Here is a 16153-nt window from a genome sequence, read left to right as displayed (position 1 = left end):
ACAATAAATCAAGGAACTCGGCAGAAGGAAAGGTCAAAAAGCTTGGATAGAGGACAGGATGAAAACTGTAGGAAATTACCTTTTCTCCAATGGTGATAAAAGTCCTGGAATCCAAGTTCCTTGGAGGTCTGTGGAAGAAACAAAGAAAAGAATTCAATCCGATCCCAAAACGGTTCTGGAGAAGACCTTGCCAGAAACCCAGGGCCCATCTCCTAGGCCCGTGATGGCGCGAACCTACGGCACATATGCTACAGGTGACACGTGGAGCCATATCGGTGGGCACGCGAGCGTTGCCCTAGCTCAGCTCTTCCACCCACAGGCGTGCTGGCCAGCTGATTTCCGGGCCTACCGGAAGTTGGGAAACGGGCTGTTTCCGGCCTCCAGAGGGCCTCCGCAGGGGTCAGAAAAGCCATTTTCGCTCTCCCCAGGCTCCTAGAAAGGCTCTGGAGCTTAGGGAGGGCAAAAAACAGGCCTACCGGGCCCACCGGGCCATTACATGCCAAAAGCAGGGGGAGTGCAGGGGGTGGGCACAATAAATTATGGGTGTAGGCATGCGCATGCGCGACCCGCCCCCCCCAGCACTCCCCCTGCTTTTGGCACGCAATGGCAAAAAGATTAGCCATCACTAGGACCTAGGCTCTAGCGTGGAAAAAAGAAAACAAGATGAAAATATAATCCACAAGTTGCGGCTTTCGCCGATAGATCAGGCAGCCCAGGTTTCAGACTCTATTCATCCTTTCTCACGCTCTTGCATTACAACAGAACTTCCATTTAACAGACTGTTTGGGAGCGCAGGCAGTCCGTTAAATCCATATGATTGCAATGGATGTTTCTTTTGTGCAGTTATGTAATTGAAATGTTGACCTCAGATGCCCCGGCTTACAACATGGGGTTGAACACGTAATTGACGTCACCTAACCACACGAGTGACATAAACGGAGGCAAATGATGTGAAAACATCAATTATCTCATTACGTAATTGGATGCCACCGACACTAAATTACGCCGATTGTCCAGACTGATTCAGAAACAATGGACCGTGGGAGGAAACATGCCTGAAAGAACATTTTCTTCATTCCATCCTGCACTTCACTAAACGGAGATCTGGAGAAACCAACTTTACTTGCATTAATTTTGATTCTAATCTCGTTGAGAAAATATCAGTGTGCCTTCTCAAACTTTCAGCCTCTTGGAGGTCAACGCTTCAATTCAAAACGGCGTTCAGCCAAACGCCGTCGAATTTTTACAGCTGATCCTCTGTTTACGACCACAACGGAGGCTAAAAATTCCTGTCGCTAAGTGAGACATTTGTTGAGTGTGCTTTGTCCCACTTTAACGACCTTCCTTGCCGCAATTGGGAAGTGAACCGCTGCAGTTTTTCAGCTTCCCCACATTGACTTTGCTTGTCAGGTCAGAAACAGGTGATCCCATGACCCTGGGACACTGCAACCGTCATAAGTACATGCCAGTTGCCAAGAGGCTAAATTTTGATCACGTGACGACAAGGAGTCTGCAACTTGGAACGGTCATTAACTCGAGGACTAGCTGAACCTGTCAGGAATCCTTAAAAAGAGGTGAAATAGATCTTACGTTGCAGGGACAGCTGATTGTTTATTAACCGATGGCATTCGTAATATGGGTGGCCTTTTCTTCTTCGTTCCTAGAAGGAAAAGGAAATTTTGTTAAATAAACGATCTGCTTGAGAAGACAAGGTTTCTGTTCATGTACAGTGCCAAACTATAGTTTGTTCAATTGTGGGTTGTTGTTTTTTTTAAAAAAAGGGTTTTAAAAGGGTTTCCTGCAGGGAGTTGGACTAAAAGACTTCCAACCTCCCTTCCAACTCTGTTCTTCTCTATTTCCATTTCCAAAGAATGAAGAAGTTTGGTTCTAACTCTCAAGATATTGTAGACATGTCAAACAAGTGATTTTCAGCAGAGGAGGATTTTTTTTAAATATATATATTTTTAAATGTAGACTTCACTTACCAACTTTTCGCTTTTCCAAGGATCCTTTGGGATCTGCAAGAGAAGAGAGGGGAGGTTAGGGAAGAGCCATGGTTAAAAAAAAATTAAAAAAAAAGTCAGAATAGCTGGGCTGATGATAAGCAGGTAAAAGCCCAGAAAGGAAATACTTCTGTGAGGCCAATAAAATTTTTGCAAAATTTTATTCTGCGTTGGCCAAACCCTTCACAGAGCCAATCCGGAAGCCAAATTCTGAAGTCCGCCGTGGGGAAACGTGCTTTAGAGAGAAACCATTCCAGTATTTTCTACATGAATATTAGTTCAATTTTGTTTGTTTGCATCCACTGAACCAGTCGTAGCTTTGGCCTATGCTAGGGAAACCTCTGCATCCAGCAGCTGTTCTAATTTAGACACTTGCTTGTCCTACTTGAATGTTGGCCAACTTTCAGGCTTCTACGTTCCAATTCTGACATGATCAGAAACCACTAGAGGTCCTTCCGTGGCTGGAATTTTAAATGCCAGCCCTGGAAGGCAGGAAACACCTCTTGCCGGTTCCCACAAGGAGATTTTGATTCTGTATTAAAAAAATAAAAATCAAGAAAAGAGGGTGGGAGGGAGGAAGAGAAATTAGTTATGATGGATGGATCGATTGATTGATTGATTGATCGATGGAGAAAGGAAGGAAGGAGAGAGGGAGGGAGGGAGGGAGGGAAGGAGGGAAGGAAGGAAGGAAGGAAGGAAGGAAGGAAGGAAGGAAGGACGGACAAGGGAAGAGGGTGGGACGGAGGAAATTAGTTATGATGGATGGATCGATTGATTGATCGATCGATGGAAGAAGGAAGGAAGGAGAGAGGGAGGGAAGGAAGGAAGGAAGAAAGGAAGGAAGGACAAGGGAAGAGGGGAAGGAGGGAGGAAGAGAAATTAGTTATGATGGATGGATCGATTGATTGATTGATTGATCGATGGAGGAAGGAAGGAAGGAGAGAGGGAGGGAAGGAAGGAAGGAAGGAAGGAAGGAAGGAAGGAAGGAAGGACGGACAAGGGAAGAGGGGAGGGAGGGAGGAAGAGAAATTAGTTATGATGGATGGATCGATTGATTGATTGATTGATCGATGGAGGAAGGAAGGAAGGAGAGAGGGAGGGAAGGAAGGAAGGAAGGAAGGAAGGAAGGAAGGAAGGACGGACAAGGGAAGAGGGGAGGGAGGGAGGAAGAGAAATTAGTTATGATGGATGGATGGATTGATTGATTGATTGATCGATGGAGGAAGGCAGGCAGGCAGGCAGGAAGGAACCAAGAACTCCAGAATGTTGATTGCAACGGACAATAATTTGCAAATCTGGGTATTTTTTATAACTACTAAGAAATTTGGAGTATGAAGCAAAAGCTATCCAAAAAGAGAGTTTTATTGAATAATTATCCCCCTTTGTCTTCTATCTATTATTTATCTGTCCTGTTTGTCTGTCTCTCTATTATCTATCTATCTATCTATCTATCTATCTCGGAGAAGATAAGGGAAAGCAGCCATTGCGACCGCTTACTTATTACAGTAAACCATGGTTTGTTGTACAGTAAACCATGGGTTGTTGTGCTTAGCTCAACAAGCCATGGTGACCTGGTGTGAACCACCTGCAAAGCTCTAAAAAAATCCTAGGAAGGAAGGAAGGAAGGAACCCCTGCAGAGAGAGTATACAGCTCCACCATTTAAAACCCCATTTATTTTAAGATTGTATACGCTATCCTTCCAGCTAAGTATTTCCCACTTCTACAAACGTTTCCAGGGGTTACAACAGGGCACAACACCAAGGCTCCCTTATCCACGGGACTCTTCTTCTTCTTCTTCTTCTTCTCTTGCAGCAACGATGAAAGGACTTGAGAAGAATTCTGAAACTTTGGGAAGAGTCCCATTCAAGGTTCTCTTTCCAACCGTGGCAAATTTATTTATTTTATTTATTTATTTTATTTATTTGATTTCTATACCGCCCTTCTCCCGAAGGACTCAGGGCGGTGTACAGGCAAAAATAAAACAGACAGTACAATATATAATTTAAAATGCAATTTAAAAACTTATTTTAAAATTGGCCTGAAAATTAAAATACACAGTGAGCTAAAACCCCAATTAAAATTAGTTAATAAGAATTTTAAAAATTTGATGAAATTCAATTTAAGACAGCCCCGCACGAATAAAAATATGTGTCTTCAGTTCGCGACGAAATGTCCGAAGGTCAGGTATTTGGCGTAAACCCGGGGGAAGTTCGTTCCAGAGTGTGGGAGCCCCCACAGAGAAGGACCTTCCCCTGGGGGCCACCAGCCGACATTGCTTGGCGGACGGCACCCTGAGAAGTCCCTCTCTGTGAGAGCGTACAGGTCAGTGGGAGGCATGTGGTAACAGGTAATTTAAGACTTTGTGGACTTCAACTCCTAAGAATGAATTCCCCAGCCAGCCACACTGTCTTAAAAAGCTGCCAAAGTTGGAGACCCTGGCATTAAGAGGGAGCAGGACATTTTGGCAAGTAGAACAGAATAGAATATAGGGCCGTGATAGCTCAGGCTGTTAGAAGCCTGTTATTAGAACACAGCAGCCTGCAATTACTGCAGGTTCAAGCCCGGCCTGAGGTTGACTCAGCCTTCCATCCTTTATAAGGTAGGTAAAATGAGGACCCAGATTGTTGGGGGGGCAATAAGTTGACTTTGTAAATATACAAATAGAATGAGACTATTGCCTTATACACTGTAAGCCGCCCTGAGTCTTCGGAGCAGGGCAGGATATAAATGTAAATTAAAAAAAAAGAAGAATAACAGAGTTGGAAGGGACCTTGGAGGTCTTCTAGTCCAACCCTCTGCTTTAGGCAGGAAACCCGACACCACTCCAGACAAATGATTGTCCAACATCTTCTTAAAAGCTTCCAGTGTTGGAGCATTCACAACTTCTGCAGGCAAGTTGTTCCACTAATTAATTGTTCTAATTAAGTGGCTTAATTAATTATGTTCTAATTCAGGGGGTCCCCAACCTTTCGGACCTCAGGGACCACTACATTCATAATTTTAAATCCCGCAGACCACTAATATGATCCGCCTAATGACCGACTGGGTGGGTGTGGCTAGGTGGTCATGTGACTGGGTGGGCGTGGTCAGCTCGATGTCACTCACGTTGAGGGGCGCCTCACTGGCCTCTACTCTCCCCTCCCCTCCCAGCCACTCCTCGCCTGCCCGCCCGGGCTCCTTAGGGTCCCAAAAGGAAGCAGTTGTTGGAGCTAAGCAGCCACCATGAGAAAGAGTTGGCAAAACGCCTCAATTCAAATTGGATCTGACTGAGAAGGAGGCTCAGCAAAAGCACCTCACTGAGGACTAGGAGCATAGGCTTTCCAAGCAGAGGGAAGACCTGTGGGAGTGCAAGGCCAGGTACTGGCCCCTGGAGGCTCAGCAGACTGAGATGATCAGCCAGTTCCAGGCTGTGAGGCAGTCCCACTGGAGTGAGACCCTCCGGCTCTTCACCACCAGCAGCACTTCCCTTCAGCCTTCACCCAAAGCCAGGAGGCTGAAGCAGACCCCAAGTTGGAATTTCTGCCCCCCTTCAACCCCCACAAAAAGACCCCAAAGGGGGAAGACTCTCTGCAGCAACACAACCATTCATTGCATTTATCCAGCCGTAGTTTGAGGATCCCTGATTTAGTGCAATATAAAAAATGCAAATAGATTTTCTGCGGACCACCAAAATTTTCTCACGAACCACCAATTAGTGACCACTGTTCTAAATGGCAGAATGGCATCTAAATGGCATTAAACGGCAGAAATCTCCCCCCCCCCTTCCCCAAAACGCAGAATAAAGTTACTTGGAACAAGAGAAACGCCATTACAAAACGCAACCTCGTTTTTCATTTTAGGCATCCGGAACAAACATTGCCTTGTGGCTTGATTCGAACGCAACGCTATTAAACTTCGAGGCAAAGGCTTGATTTTTTTTAGGAAATGGCACTTTTTCATTTTATTTTATTTTTTAAAAAAAGGAAAATCAAGAGAGGCGTCTTGCTTGCATAATAAACCCCTGCTGCTTCCCTCCCCCGAACTTGGCAAGCGAGAAGGAGAGTTCGCGGGTGGATTTGAACCGGGATTTAGGGAAAATTTAGGGCCTGGCAGAGTCAATTTGGCTTTGCCGCAGACGGTGAGTACCCCTTTACTCATCCAGTGTGACTAAACAACCCAGTCTGGTCAATCCAGTTTTCGGTCCGCTAAAATCTTTTCATAGCTATGAGATGAGGATGTTTAATTTGCATATACTGTACAGGTATTCTTCAACCCCACGATTCATTTAGTGACCGTTCAAAGTTACAACGGCCCTCTGCCCTAAAATCCGAACGTACTGGTGTAAGATAAGAAAGTGGCTGGAAGGGATAACGGAACAGAAAATCGAGATGAAACTGGACATTTTTGTTCTTGGGCATTCTTGAAGGGAAAATGGAGAAAAAAATTACAGTATATAATAATACACATACAAACTGCAAGTAGAATTGTCCTAGCACAGAACTGGAAATAATCAGATATTCCTCCAGACCAAATTATAATTTTTTTAAAAATCTATGATTGTGCAGAAATGGACAGATTGTCCATGGAAATGAAGGAGAGGGAGGAAACTGAGGACTATCAAATTTGGAACAAATGATATTCCTGGCTTGAGAGGAGACGGGAAAAAATAAGAGATAACTTGTTAAATATAACACATGGAAGCTAAAATTGTCGAAGAAGCATAAGATATGAAATTGAACTATGAAGAGAAGTAACTGTAAATGTAAATAAGGATGTCATTTAAGATACGAGATATATAGAATTAGACATTTTGTTAATATGTACTTCATGATAAGAGATACCAATATAGAAAAGCTGTTCTAGTGGAAAATTTTTGTTACACTGTTTTTCTACAGTTTTTTTCTTTTTGTATTGTGTTTTTAAATGTTGGAATTTCAATAAATATTTTTTTTTAAAAAAAAACAAAGTTACAACAACCCTGAAAAAATGGGACTTACAGCCATTTTTCCACACTTGCGACTTTTGTCACCTCCCCATGATCAAAATTCAGACGCTGGGCAACAGACTCTTACTTATGACCGTTCCCAAAGTTACGTGATCCCCTTTTCCGAGCTTTTGACAAGCAAAGATTGCCACAGATTCCCTTAACAACCGTGACAAGAAAGGTCGTAACATGGGACAAAATTCGCTGAACCAATTGCCTGCCTTATCGACAGAAATGTCAGGTTCCATTGTAGTCGTTAAGTCGAGGACTACCTGTGTATAATTCTGCGATTCAGAAGGGACGTGCAAAAACAACCTTTGCACACTCATTTGCACTTATTCTGCCTGGGATGGGTCACCCGTGTGCAAAAAGTTCAGGGGGAGATTAGGTCTGGATTTGGGAAGAGCTGCAGAAATCAGGTAGTCCTCAAGTTACAACTGTTTGTTAAATGAACCGTTAGAAATTACAACAGGGTCCATGAAAAATGGCATACCAACACACACACACACACACACACACACACACACACACACACACACACTGTAGTCGAATGACATTTGGCAAACGTCTGGCCTTTACAAGTGAGGACACAATGAGGACTAGCACCTTGCCAGGCAGCTTCCCGGCCACAAGATGGGCAGACAAGAGCCCGAACTTCAGCTCAAAAACTATTCATCTCCACTGGGCTTTCTTCCTCTTTAAGTTTCCTTGGCGGGGCGCCTGCAACACCCCGAATTTGGAAGAAGGACAATCTGTAACCTCTCCACCCACTCAGACAGCCAGCCCTGTGAACACTTGAAGCCGGGAGCGTTTGGGCGACTGGATCCTGACCCAACAAGCTCTGCAGGAAATTCCACCTTGGTTGGAAGGCTTGTCAGGCAACCAGGACTGAGTATCGGGTTGCTGCACCGAGCCTGCAGCTCCCTAGCGACAGCAGAACAGAGAGGCTGCAGAAAGGACAAGGGAGATCTCTGTGCAATTTGCACCTCCCAGCTCCTTCCAGTTCACGGGTGCATCGGCAACTAACAATGACATAAAACAGGGTATCCAACCTCGCTGTGTTTGTGGACCTCAGACTCCCAGAATACCCTAGTCAGCAATCTTGGTGATTTGTGGACTTCAACTCCCAGAATTCCCTAGTCAGCAATTTTGTTGACTTTAAGACTTGTGGATTTCAACTCCCAGAATTCTCCAGCCAGCAATTTTGTTGACTTTAAGACTTGTGGACTTCAACTCCCAAAATTCCCTAGTCAGCAATCTTGGTGACTTTAAGACTTGTGGACTTCAACTTCCAGAATTCCCAAATTAGCAATCTTGGTGACTTTAAGCTTGTGGATTTCAACTCCCAGAATTCTCCAGCCAGCAATTTTGTTGACTTTAAGACTTGTGGACTTCAACTCCCAAAATTCCCTAGTCAGCAATCTTGGTGACTTTAAGACTTGTGGATTTCAACTTCCAGAATTCTTCAGCCAGCAATTTTGTTGACTTTAAGACTTGTGGATTTCAACTCCCAGAATTCTCTAGCCAGCAATTTTGTTGACTTTAAGACTTGTGGACTTCAACTCCCAGAATTCCCCAAGCAGTTTGGGGAGTCCACAAGTCTTAAAGTCAACAAGATTGGATACACCTGATCTAGAGGAAACAGGAATGGGGAGGAATCCAGCAGGTTCAAAATTGTCCTCCCAACAGCATCCTAGCTGGATCATCATCTGATTAGCTTCCAGAATTGTCTGTCGGGGTTTACCTAAAGACCTAGCATGGGATTCTGCATTTCTGCAAAGCTTGCTGATCTGGTGGCTTTGTATTTCTTTCTCCTCTTTTTACGCCAGTGGCAGGAGATCAACCACACACGGAAAGCGCACGCACGTCAGAAAAATAAAAACCGACCAGGACACAAAACCTTCAGAAATGATTCTGCAGCAATATTTGGGTTTAAAACAGGAAGGTTGTGGAATGCGTGTTAATGCATAATATAGCATCCAAAGCAAAGCCAAAACTTAGGCATCCACAGGCAACAGGAGTTTTATTTATTTTGCTTAATGTACAGACTGGCAATTCTAATAAGCTTTCTTTTGCGGATTCAAAACAAAAACAAAAAACAGAAACAAACTGGAGATAGGAGGGAGAGATTTTTCCAAGATTCTGGATTGGGGCGTTTAGTTTTCCAGGCAGTGCCAAATCTCCTGTTTTAATGCTCCTGATATGCCATTTGCTCTGGCACAGATTTCTGGGTTATGCATTGACATATTGGAAGGGAGGGAGGGAGGGAGGGAGGAACGAAAGAAGGAAGGAAGGAGAGGAAGAAGGCAGTGAGCGAGTGAGTGAAGGAAGGAGAGGAAGAAGGCAGTGAGTGAGTGAGTAAGTGAAGGGAGGAAGGGAGGAGAGGAAGAAGGGAGGGAGGGAGGGAGGGAGGGAGGAAGGAAGGAAGAGAAAGAAGGGAGGGAGGGAGTAAAGTGAGTGAGTGAGTCAGTGAATGGAGGAAGGAAAGAAAGAAGGAAGGAGAGGAAGAAGGGAGTGACTGAAGGAAGGGAGTGAGTGAAGGAAGGAAGGGGGAAGGAAAGAATGAAAGAAGAAAGGAGAGGAAGAAGGGAGTGAGTGAGTGAATGAAGGGAGAAAGGAAGGAAGGAAAGAAGGAAGGAAAAGGAATGAGAGGAAGAAGTGAGTGATTGAGGGAATGAGGGAAGGAAAGAAGGAAGGAAGGAAGGCCTAGCTCGACTGGAAGTCAAACGCACGTCAACCAGTGGAGGAGGACAAGGAGTGCCTTAAACGCCCTATAAATGTGGCTGTGCCACCATTTGTCTTCTGAGGACTCAAAAGAAGAGTGAATTCCCAGCCAGTGGAATTCAGCATCTGGACCTCCTGGGCCTGTTTTCAGAAGACCGAGCGAGCTTGGATCCGTTTCCTAGTGGACAGATGGACGTTTCTAGAAAGCTGCAAAGCAGGACACACGCACGCTGCGATTGTCCTGGCTGGGTTGCCCAGCAACTGTTGCTTTTGGTGGAAGAGACAACATATAGCAAGTAACACTTGCAGTTGCTGGTCTTCTCTGTTCATTTCCCTAAAAGGGAAATTCCCCCTTTAAAAACAACAACAACCTCTTCTTAAAAGCTTCCCACCAGGACAGTGAGCAAGGTGTGTTTTTTTGGAGAGAGAAACACACCTACACACCCTAATCCCTAAAAGAATGGATCATCAGGCTGAATTGCAAACAATTCAATTTAATGCAAAGAAAGACCAGGGGATGACATGATGGAGGTCTTCCAATATTTGAAGGGCTGCCACAAAGAAGAGGGGGGTGTGTGTGTCAAATTATTCTCCAAAGCCCCTGAAGGCAGGACAAGAAGAAACGGATAGAAACTAATCTAGGAGAGAAGCAACCTGGAATGAAGGAGAAACCTCCTAACAGTGGGGACAATTAACCAGCGGAACATCTTGCCACCAGAAGTTGTGGGTTCTCCAACCCTGGAGCTTTTTAAGAAGAGAATGGACGACTGGAATGGTATAGGGCAGTGATGGAGAATCTTGTAGAGACCGAGTGCCCAGACTGCAACCCAAAACCCACGGATTTATCGCAAAGTGCCAATACGGCAATTTAACCTGAATAATAAGTTTTTAGTACCTAAAACACATTTATTAGCTTAAAACACATTTATTCATCTGCGCAGGACTGGATTAGATTTTAAATTTATACTGGTTTTAATGGGTTTTATTATTTATATTGCTTTTTAATAATTCGGCCATGTAGAATAAGTTTTTTAATTGTTATTTTAGTCTGTATTTATATGTACTTTTTTACTTGCCTGTGAACCGCCCTGAGTCCCTAGGGAGATAGGGCGGTATATAAATGTGATAAAATAATAATAATAATAATAATAATAATAATAATAATAATAATAATAATAATAATAACAACATAATGATTAAACAAAGCAGAGTTTAGCAAATTGTTCTAAGAACGTCATTTATGCCACTTCATTTTTTTTCTGCTTTTGAAATATTTTGAAAACTTTTGTAATATCAGTTCTTTCTTTCCCTCCCTCCCTCCCTCCCTCTCTCTTTCTCTCTCTCTCTCTCTTTCCCTCCCTCCCTCTCTCTCTCCTCCCTGTGGGAGAAATGCGATGGAGCTGAGCTGGGGCAGCGGTGTGTGTGCCCATAGAGAGGGCTCCGAGTACCACCTCTGGCACGCGCGCCATAGGTTCGCCACCAATGGTATAGGGCAGGAGTGTCCAAACTTGGCCCTTTGAAGAATGGTGGACTTCAACTCCCAGAATTCCCCAGCCAGCATGAGCTATAAACATGAGCAAGTTGCTTGCTGGGGAATTCTGGGAGTTGAAGTCCACCACTCTTCAAGGGGCCAAGTTTGGACATCCCTGGTATAGGGTCTCCTGCTTGGGTAGGTGGTTAGACTAGAAGATCTCCAATGTCTCTTCGACTCTGTTATTTATTTTATTTATTTATTTATTTTATTTTATTTTATTCAATTTTTATACCGCCCTTCTCCTGAAGGACTCAGGGCGGTGTACAGCCAAGTAAAAATCACAGTATAAACATTACAAGAAATTAAAACAAAACATATTATAGGTGGCCAAATTTAAAACAATTTAAAACATTAAAATATAAATAACCCCAATAAAAATTTTTTAGGCCAGTCCCGCTTGAATAAATAGGTGCGTTTTCAGCTCACGGCGAAAAGTCCGAAGATCAGGCACTTGACGTAAACCAGGGGGAAGCTCGTTCCAGAGCGTAGGAGCTCCAACAGAGAAGGCCCTGCCTCTGGGGGCCGCCAGCCGACATTGTTTGGCGGACGGCACCCTGAGAAGTCCCTCTCTGTGTGAGCGTACGGGTCGGTGGGAGGCAAAAGGTAACAGCAGGCGGTCCCGTAAGTACCCAGGCCCTAAGCCATGGAGCGCTTTAAAGGTGGTAACCAAAATCTTAAAGCACACCCGAAAGACCACAGGGAGCCAGTGCAAACTGCGCAGGAGTGGTGTTACATGGGAGCAACGAGTGGCTCCCACTACTACCCGCGCAGCTGCGTTCCATTCAACGTTCCTATATCTAAGGACCTGCCGCGAAGAAGAGGGGTCAACCTATTCTCCAAAGTACCTGAAGTGCTTGACCATTTGTAGTCCTACCGGATTCCTTCTGCTTGTCCGCATCCCTGAGCAGAAGGCAAGACAAGAAGCGACAGATGGAAACTAACCAAGGAGAGAAGCAACTTGGAACTAAGGAGAAATTTCCTGATAGTTAGAACCATTCATCAGTGGAACAATTTGCCTCCAGAAGTTGTGAATGCTCCAACACTGGAAGATTTTAAGAAGAATAGAATAGAATAGAATAGAATAGAATAGAATAGAATAGAATAGAATAGAATAGAATAGAATAGAATAGAATTTTTATTAGCCAAGTGTGATTGGACACACAAGAAATTTGTCTTGGTGCATATGCTCTCAGTATACATAAAAGAAAAGATACGTTCATCAAGGTACAACATTTACAACACAATTGATGGTCAATATATCAATATAAATCATAAGGATTGCCAGCAACAAAGTTACAGTCATACAGTCATAAGTGGAAAGATATTGGTGATGGGAACTAGGAGAAGATTAATAGTAGTGCAGATTTAGTAAATGGTTTGACAGTGTTGAGGGAATTATTTGTTTAGCAGAGTGATGGCATTTGGGAAAAACTGTCCTTGTGTCTAGTTGTTCTGTTGTGCAGTGCTCTATAGCGTCGTTTTGAGGGTAGGAGTTGAAACAGTTTATGTCCTGGATGCGAGGGGTTTGTAAATATTTTCACGGCCCTCTTCTTGATTCATGCAGTATACAGGTCCTCAATGGAAGGCAGGTTGGTAGCAATTATTTTTTCTGCAGTTCTAATTATCCTCTGAAGTCTGTGTTTTTCTTGTTGGGTTGCAGAACCGAACTAGACAGTTATAGAGGTGCAAATGACAGAGATGGGACAACCACTTGTCTGAAGTGGTGTAGGGTTTTCTGCATGAGCAAGGGGGTTCGACTAGAAGACCTCCAAGGTCCCTCCCAAGTCTGTTATCCTGAATAGATTGTCGTCGTCCCCTGCCCCGTAAAGCAACACGATTAACCAGCAAACGGCTTAGGGAGGAGGCAGACTCCGATTCTCACTCGTCCTTTGCAGAACTGACCAGCTGAAAGGGGGAGCTACAAGGATCCCGACAATCCCTGCAGAAGGATCTTGGTTGCCGATCGCTGCCCTGGTTTTTCTGATGCTTGCGCAGTCGCAGCTGGCAGCCAGGAAAGGAGGCTGTACAATATTTCATTATTAGGTTGTATACAAATCGCTGCCAAGACAGCAGCAAATCCGGTTTCTCTTTTCTATTCTGGCCGAGAAATGAAATTGACTCATTTTTCAAAAGGCATTGACACTTGAGATAAACTTGCCCAATGTTAGTTGACTGTATAGGTAACAGATAGTCTCTTAGAAAAAAAAGCATGAAAGCTGGCTGGGTGATTCTGGGCCAATTGCCAGGAGATGGTGAGTTCTAGTCCTGTCTTAGGCATGAAAGCAACTGGGTGACTTTGGGCCAATCGCCAGGAGATGGTGAGTTCTAGTCCTGCCTTAGGCATGAAAGCAACTGGGTGACTTTGGGCCAATCGCCAGGAGATGGTGAGTTCTAGTCCTGCCTTAGGCATAAAAGCAACTGGGTGACTGGGCCAATCACTAGGAGACAGTGAGTTCTAGCCTTGTTTTAGGCATGAAAGCCAGCTGGATAGCTTCGGGCCAATCACCAGGAGGCTGGGAGTTCTAATCCTGCCTTAGCCATGAAAGCCAACCGGATGATTCTGGATCTGTCACTCTCTCTCAAGCCCAACCTACCTCACAGGGTTGTTGTTCTGGGGGAAATAGGAGAAAGGCGCATCAGGTACATTTGCCACCTTGACTTATTGATCAAAAAATAATAATAAAAGGCGGGATTGAAAAACCCAATAAATACATTTTACTTCTATTTCTTTCCACTTCCTCTTGTCCTCAAAGGGTTTTGAAGACCCTTTTTGAGGTTCTGCCAGCCCCCCCCATCCCACTCTCTTTAAGGCTCAGCTTGCCCCCCATCTCCTCAAAACCATCCTGGAGATGACTACAAAAGCTGTTTAAGTCTAAAGGGGTTTTTGCTCTTCAGACGGATGCAAATTTAAGTTCCGATCCTTAAAAAAACAAACCCTTAAGATAAAAAAATTCTGCAGTGATGCATCTCATTTTTTTGCCCCCAACCGCCCGGTTCAGTCTTTCCAAACGCCAAGATCTCTCTCCTTATTATTATTATTATTTAAAAAAAAAAAAAAACCAGCCAAGCGTTCAACTGGAATTCTCCTCCTAAACTTCCTTGCACGGTTTCCAAGAAGATGACTGTAAAAAAAAAACCCTCTTTTGTTCCCGAATAATTTTTTGGCCTGCTTGAATCTGGTGATGTCATCGGGCTTTGAGTCACCAAATGGATGTAAAAATACATTCACCCCCTTCCTTTGGACCGAGCCCCGAGAGACAGTCAACTTCTGTTTGTCTGGAAGGGGGAAAAAAAATAAAATCTTGAAGGTCATGATGGGCAGATGATTTGGGCCTTGGGAAAACCACGGGCAGATGTGTGTGTGTGTGTGTGTGTGTGTGTGTGTGTGTGTGTGTGTGTTTGTGAAGAAAGAATACAGGTAGTCCTCAACTTATGACCACAATGGCGTCCCAACTTTTTGTTATTAAGTGGGACCTTTGTTCAGTTTTGCTCCAGTTTTTACCTCTTTTCTCGCCACCGTCGTTAAGTGAATCGCTGCGGTGGATAAGTTGGTAACCCGGTTGTTAAACGGATCTGGCTTCCCTTGTCAAAAGGTCACCTCACGTGACCCTGGGACGCTGCGTCTGTCGTAAATATGAGTTGCCAAGCATCCAAGTGACCATGGGAGGATGCTGCGAAGCTCGTTCACTATGAAAGACGGTCGTAAGTCACATTTTCCGGGGCTGTCGTAACTTGGAGCGGTCGCTAAATGAACTGCTATAAGTCGAGGACTTCCCAGATTTATTTCCGGTGGTTCATCCTTTCTTAAAATAAGCGATGGCTGATTTATTACAATCCGGATCCTCTCTTGCAAAGCGAGCGTTTCAAAGCTGCTAAGCTGTTACCTCCTCCTTAAATTGCGCGTCCTTCGAAGTTGCGCGATGGTCCCAAGTGTGAGGAACAGTCACAAATCTCTTGTAACTTCCAACAGTTGCTCAAGGAACGGTTGTTAAATGAAGGACCCCTTGGCATTCCACGTCAAAATTGACCAACGTTGAGAGACCGGGCTCTTAAAACGCGTCTTTCAAACGACTTGGGTGTGCAATTTATTTATTTTTTTTGAATTTATATCCCGCCCTTCTCCGAAGACTCAGGGCGGCTTACATTGTGTTAAGCAATAGTCTTCATCCATTTGTATATTATATACAAAGTCAACTTTTATTGCCCCCCCAACAATCTGGGTCCTCATTTTACCTACCTTATAAAGGATGGAAGGCTGAGTCAACCTTGGGCCTGGTGGGACTCGAACTTGCAGTAATTGCAAGCAGCTGCTGTTAATAACAGACTGCTTTAGTCTGTTGAGCCACCAGAAGCACCTACCTTTTCCAACCAGACCTTCTCGGTGGTGGCCCCTTCTGAACTTTCCCGTGAAGAACGAGCCGGTGCTCTTCCTTTTCCGACGTTGTTAGCCCAAACTAAAACGCAGGTGACTTGATGCCCGTGTTGGTGAACCTATGGCCCGCATGCCACTTCGGACACGGGAAACCATCTCTGCTGCCACACACAGAATTGCCCATTCACCTGCAGGGTTTCTGGCGCGCAATGTGTGCGCAACAATCAGCTGTATTGGGGCACGTGCGGCAGTGCTGGAAATTGGAAGAACTGACTGCCAGGTAGCATGCGCACCGGGCCAGCTGATCATTGTGCGCACATGTGTGCCAGTAACCGGAAGACAAGCTGGCTGCTGTGCATGCACACGCCGGAAACTAGAAGTTCATTTCCCGGTGTACACATGCCCACCTGGCAGCTTTTCTTCCAAGTTGCATCCCCAAAATGCGCTGAGTGCCAAAAAGATTCGCCATCACTAACTGATGCCATTTTTGGAAAGGGGAGAAGGGGGGGGCACAGCTGGAAATACGATACACCCTTTGAATAAAACACAGCTGGCT

The 16153-nt window shown here is 44.6% G+C and overlaps 1 protein-coding gene across 2 annotated transcripts in view; it reads right to left on the bottom strand.

Annotated features, from left to right (window-relative positions):
- The window catches only part of MAP2K3 (mitogen-activated protein kinase kinase 3), a 58930-nt gene that overhangs the window by 16091 nt on the left and 26686 nt on the right, over window positions 1–16153 (bottom strand). For both annotated transcript variants that reach the window (XM_058157838.1, XM_058157839.1), the window contains exons 2-4: window positions 1986–2018; window positions 1591–1660; window positions 80–128 (exon numbers count right to left, since the gene is read on the bottom strand). In XM_058157838.1, the coding sequence (XP_058013821.1) occupies window positions 80–128; window positions 1591–1660; window positions 1986–2018 (152 nt within the window). The remainder of the gene's footprint in view (window positions 1–79; window positions 129–1590; window positions 1661–1985; window positions 2019–16153) is intronic.

The sequence above is a fragment of the Ahaetulla prasina genome, chromosome 14, assembly GCF_028640845.1.
Source record: "Ahaetulla prasina isolate Xishuangbanna chromosome 14, ASM2864084v1, whole genome shotgun sequence".
Taxonomy (NCBI): domain Eukaryota; kingdom Metazoa; phylum Chordata; class Lepidosauria; order Squamata; family Colubridae; genus Ahaetulla; species Ahaetulla prasina.
This window is presented reverse-complemented; position numbering and strand designations above follow the sequence as displayed.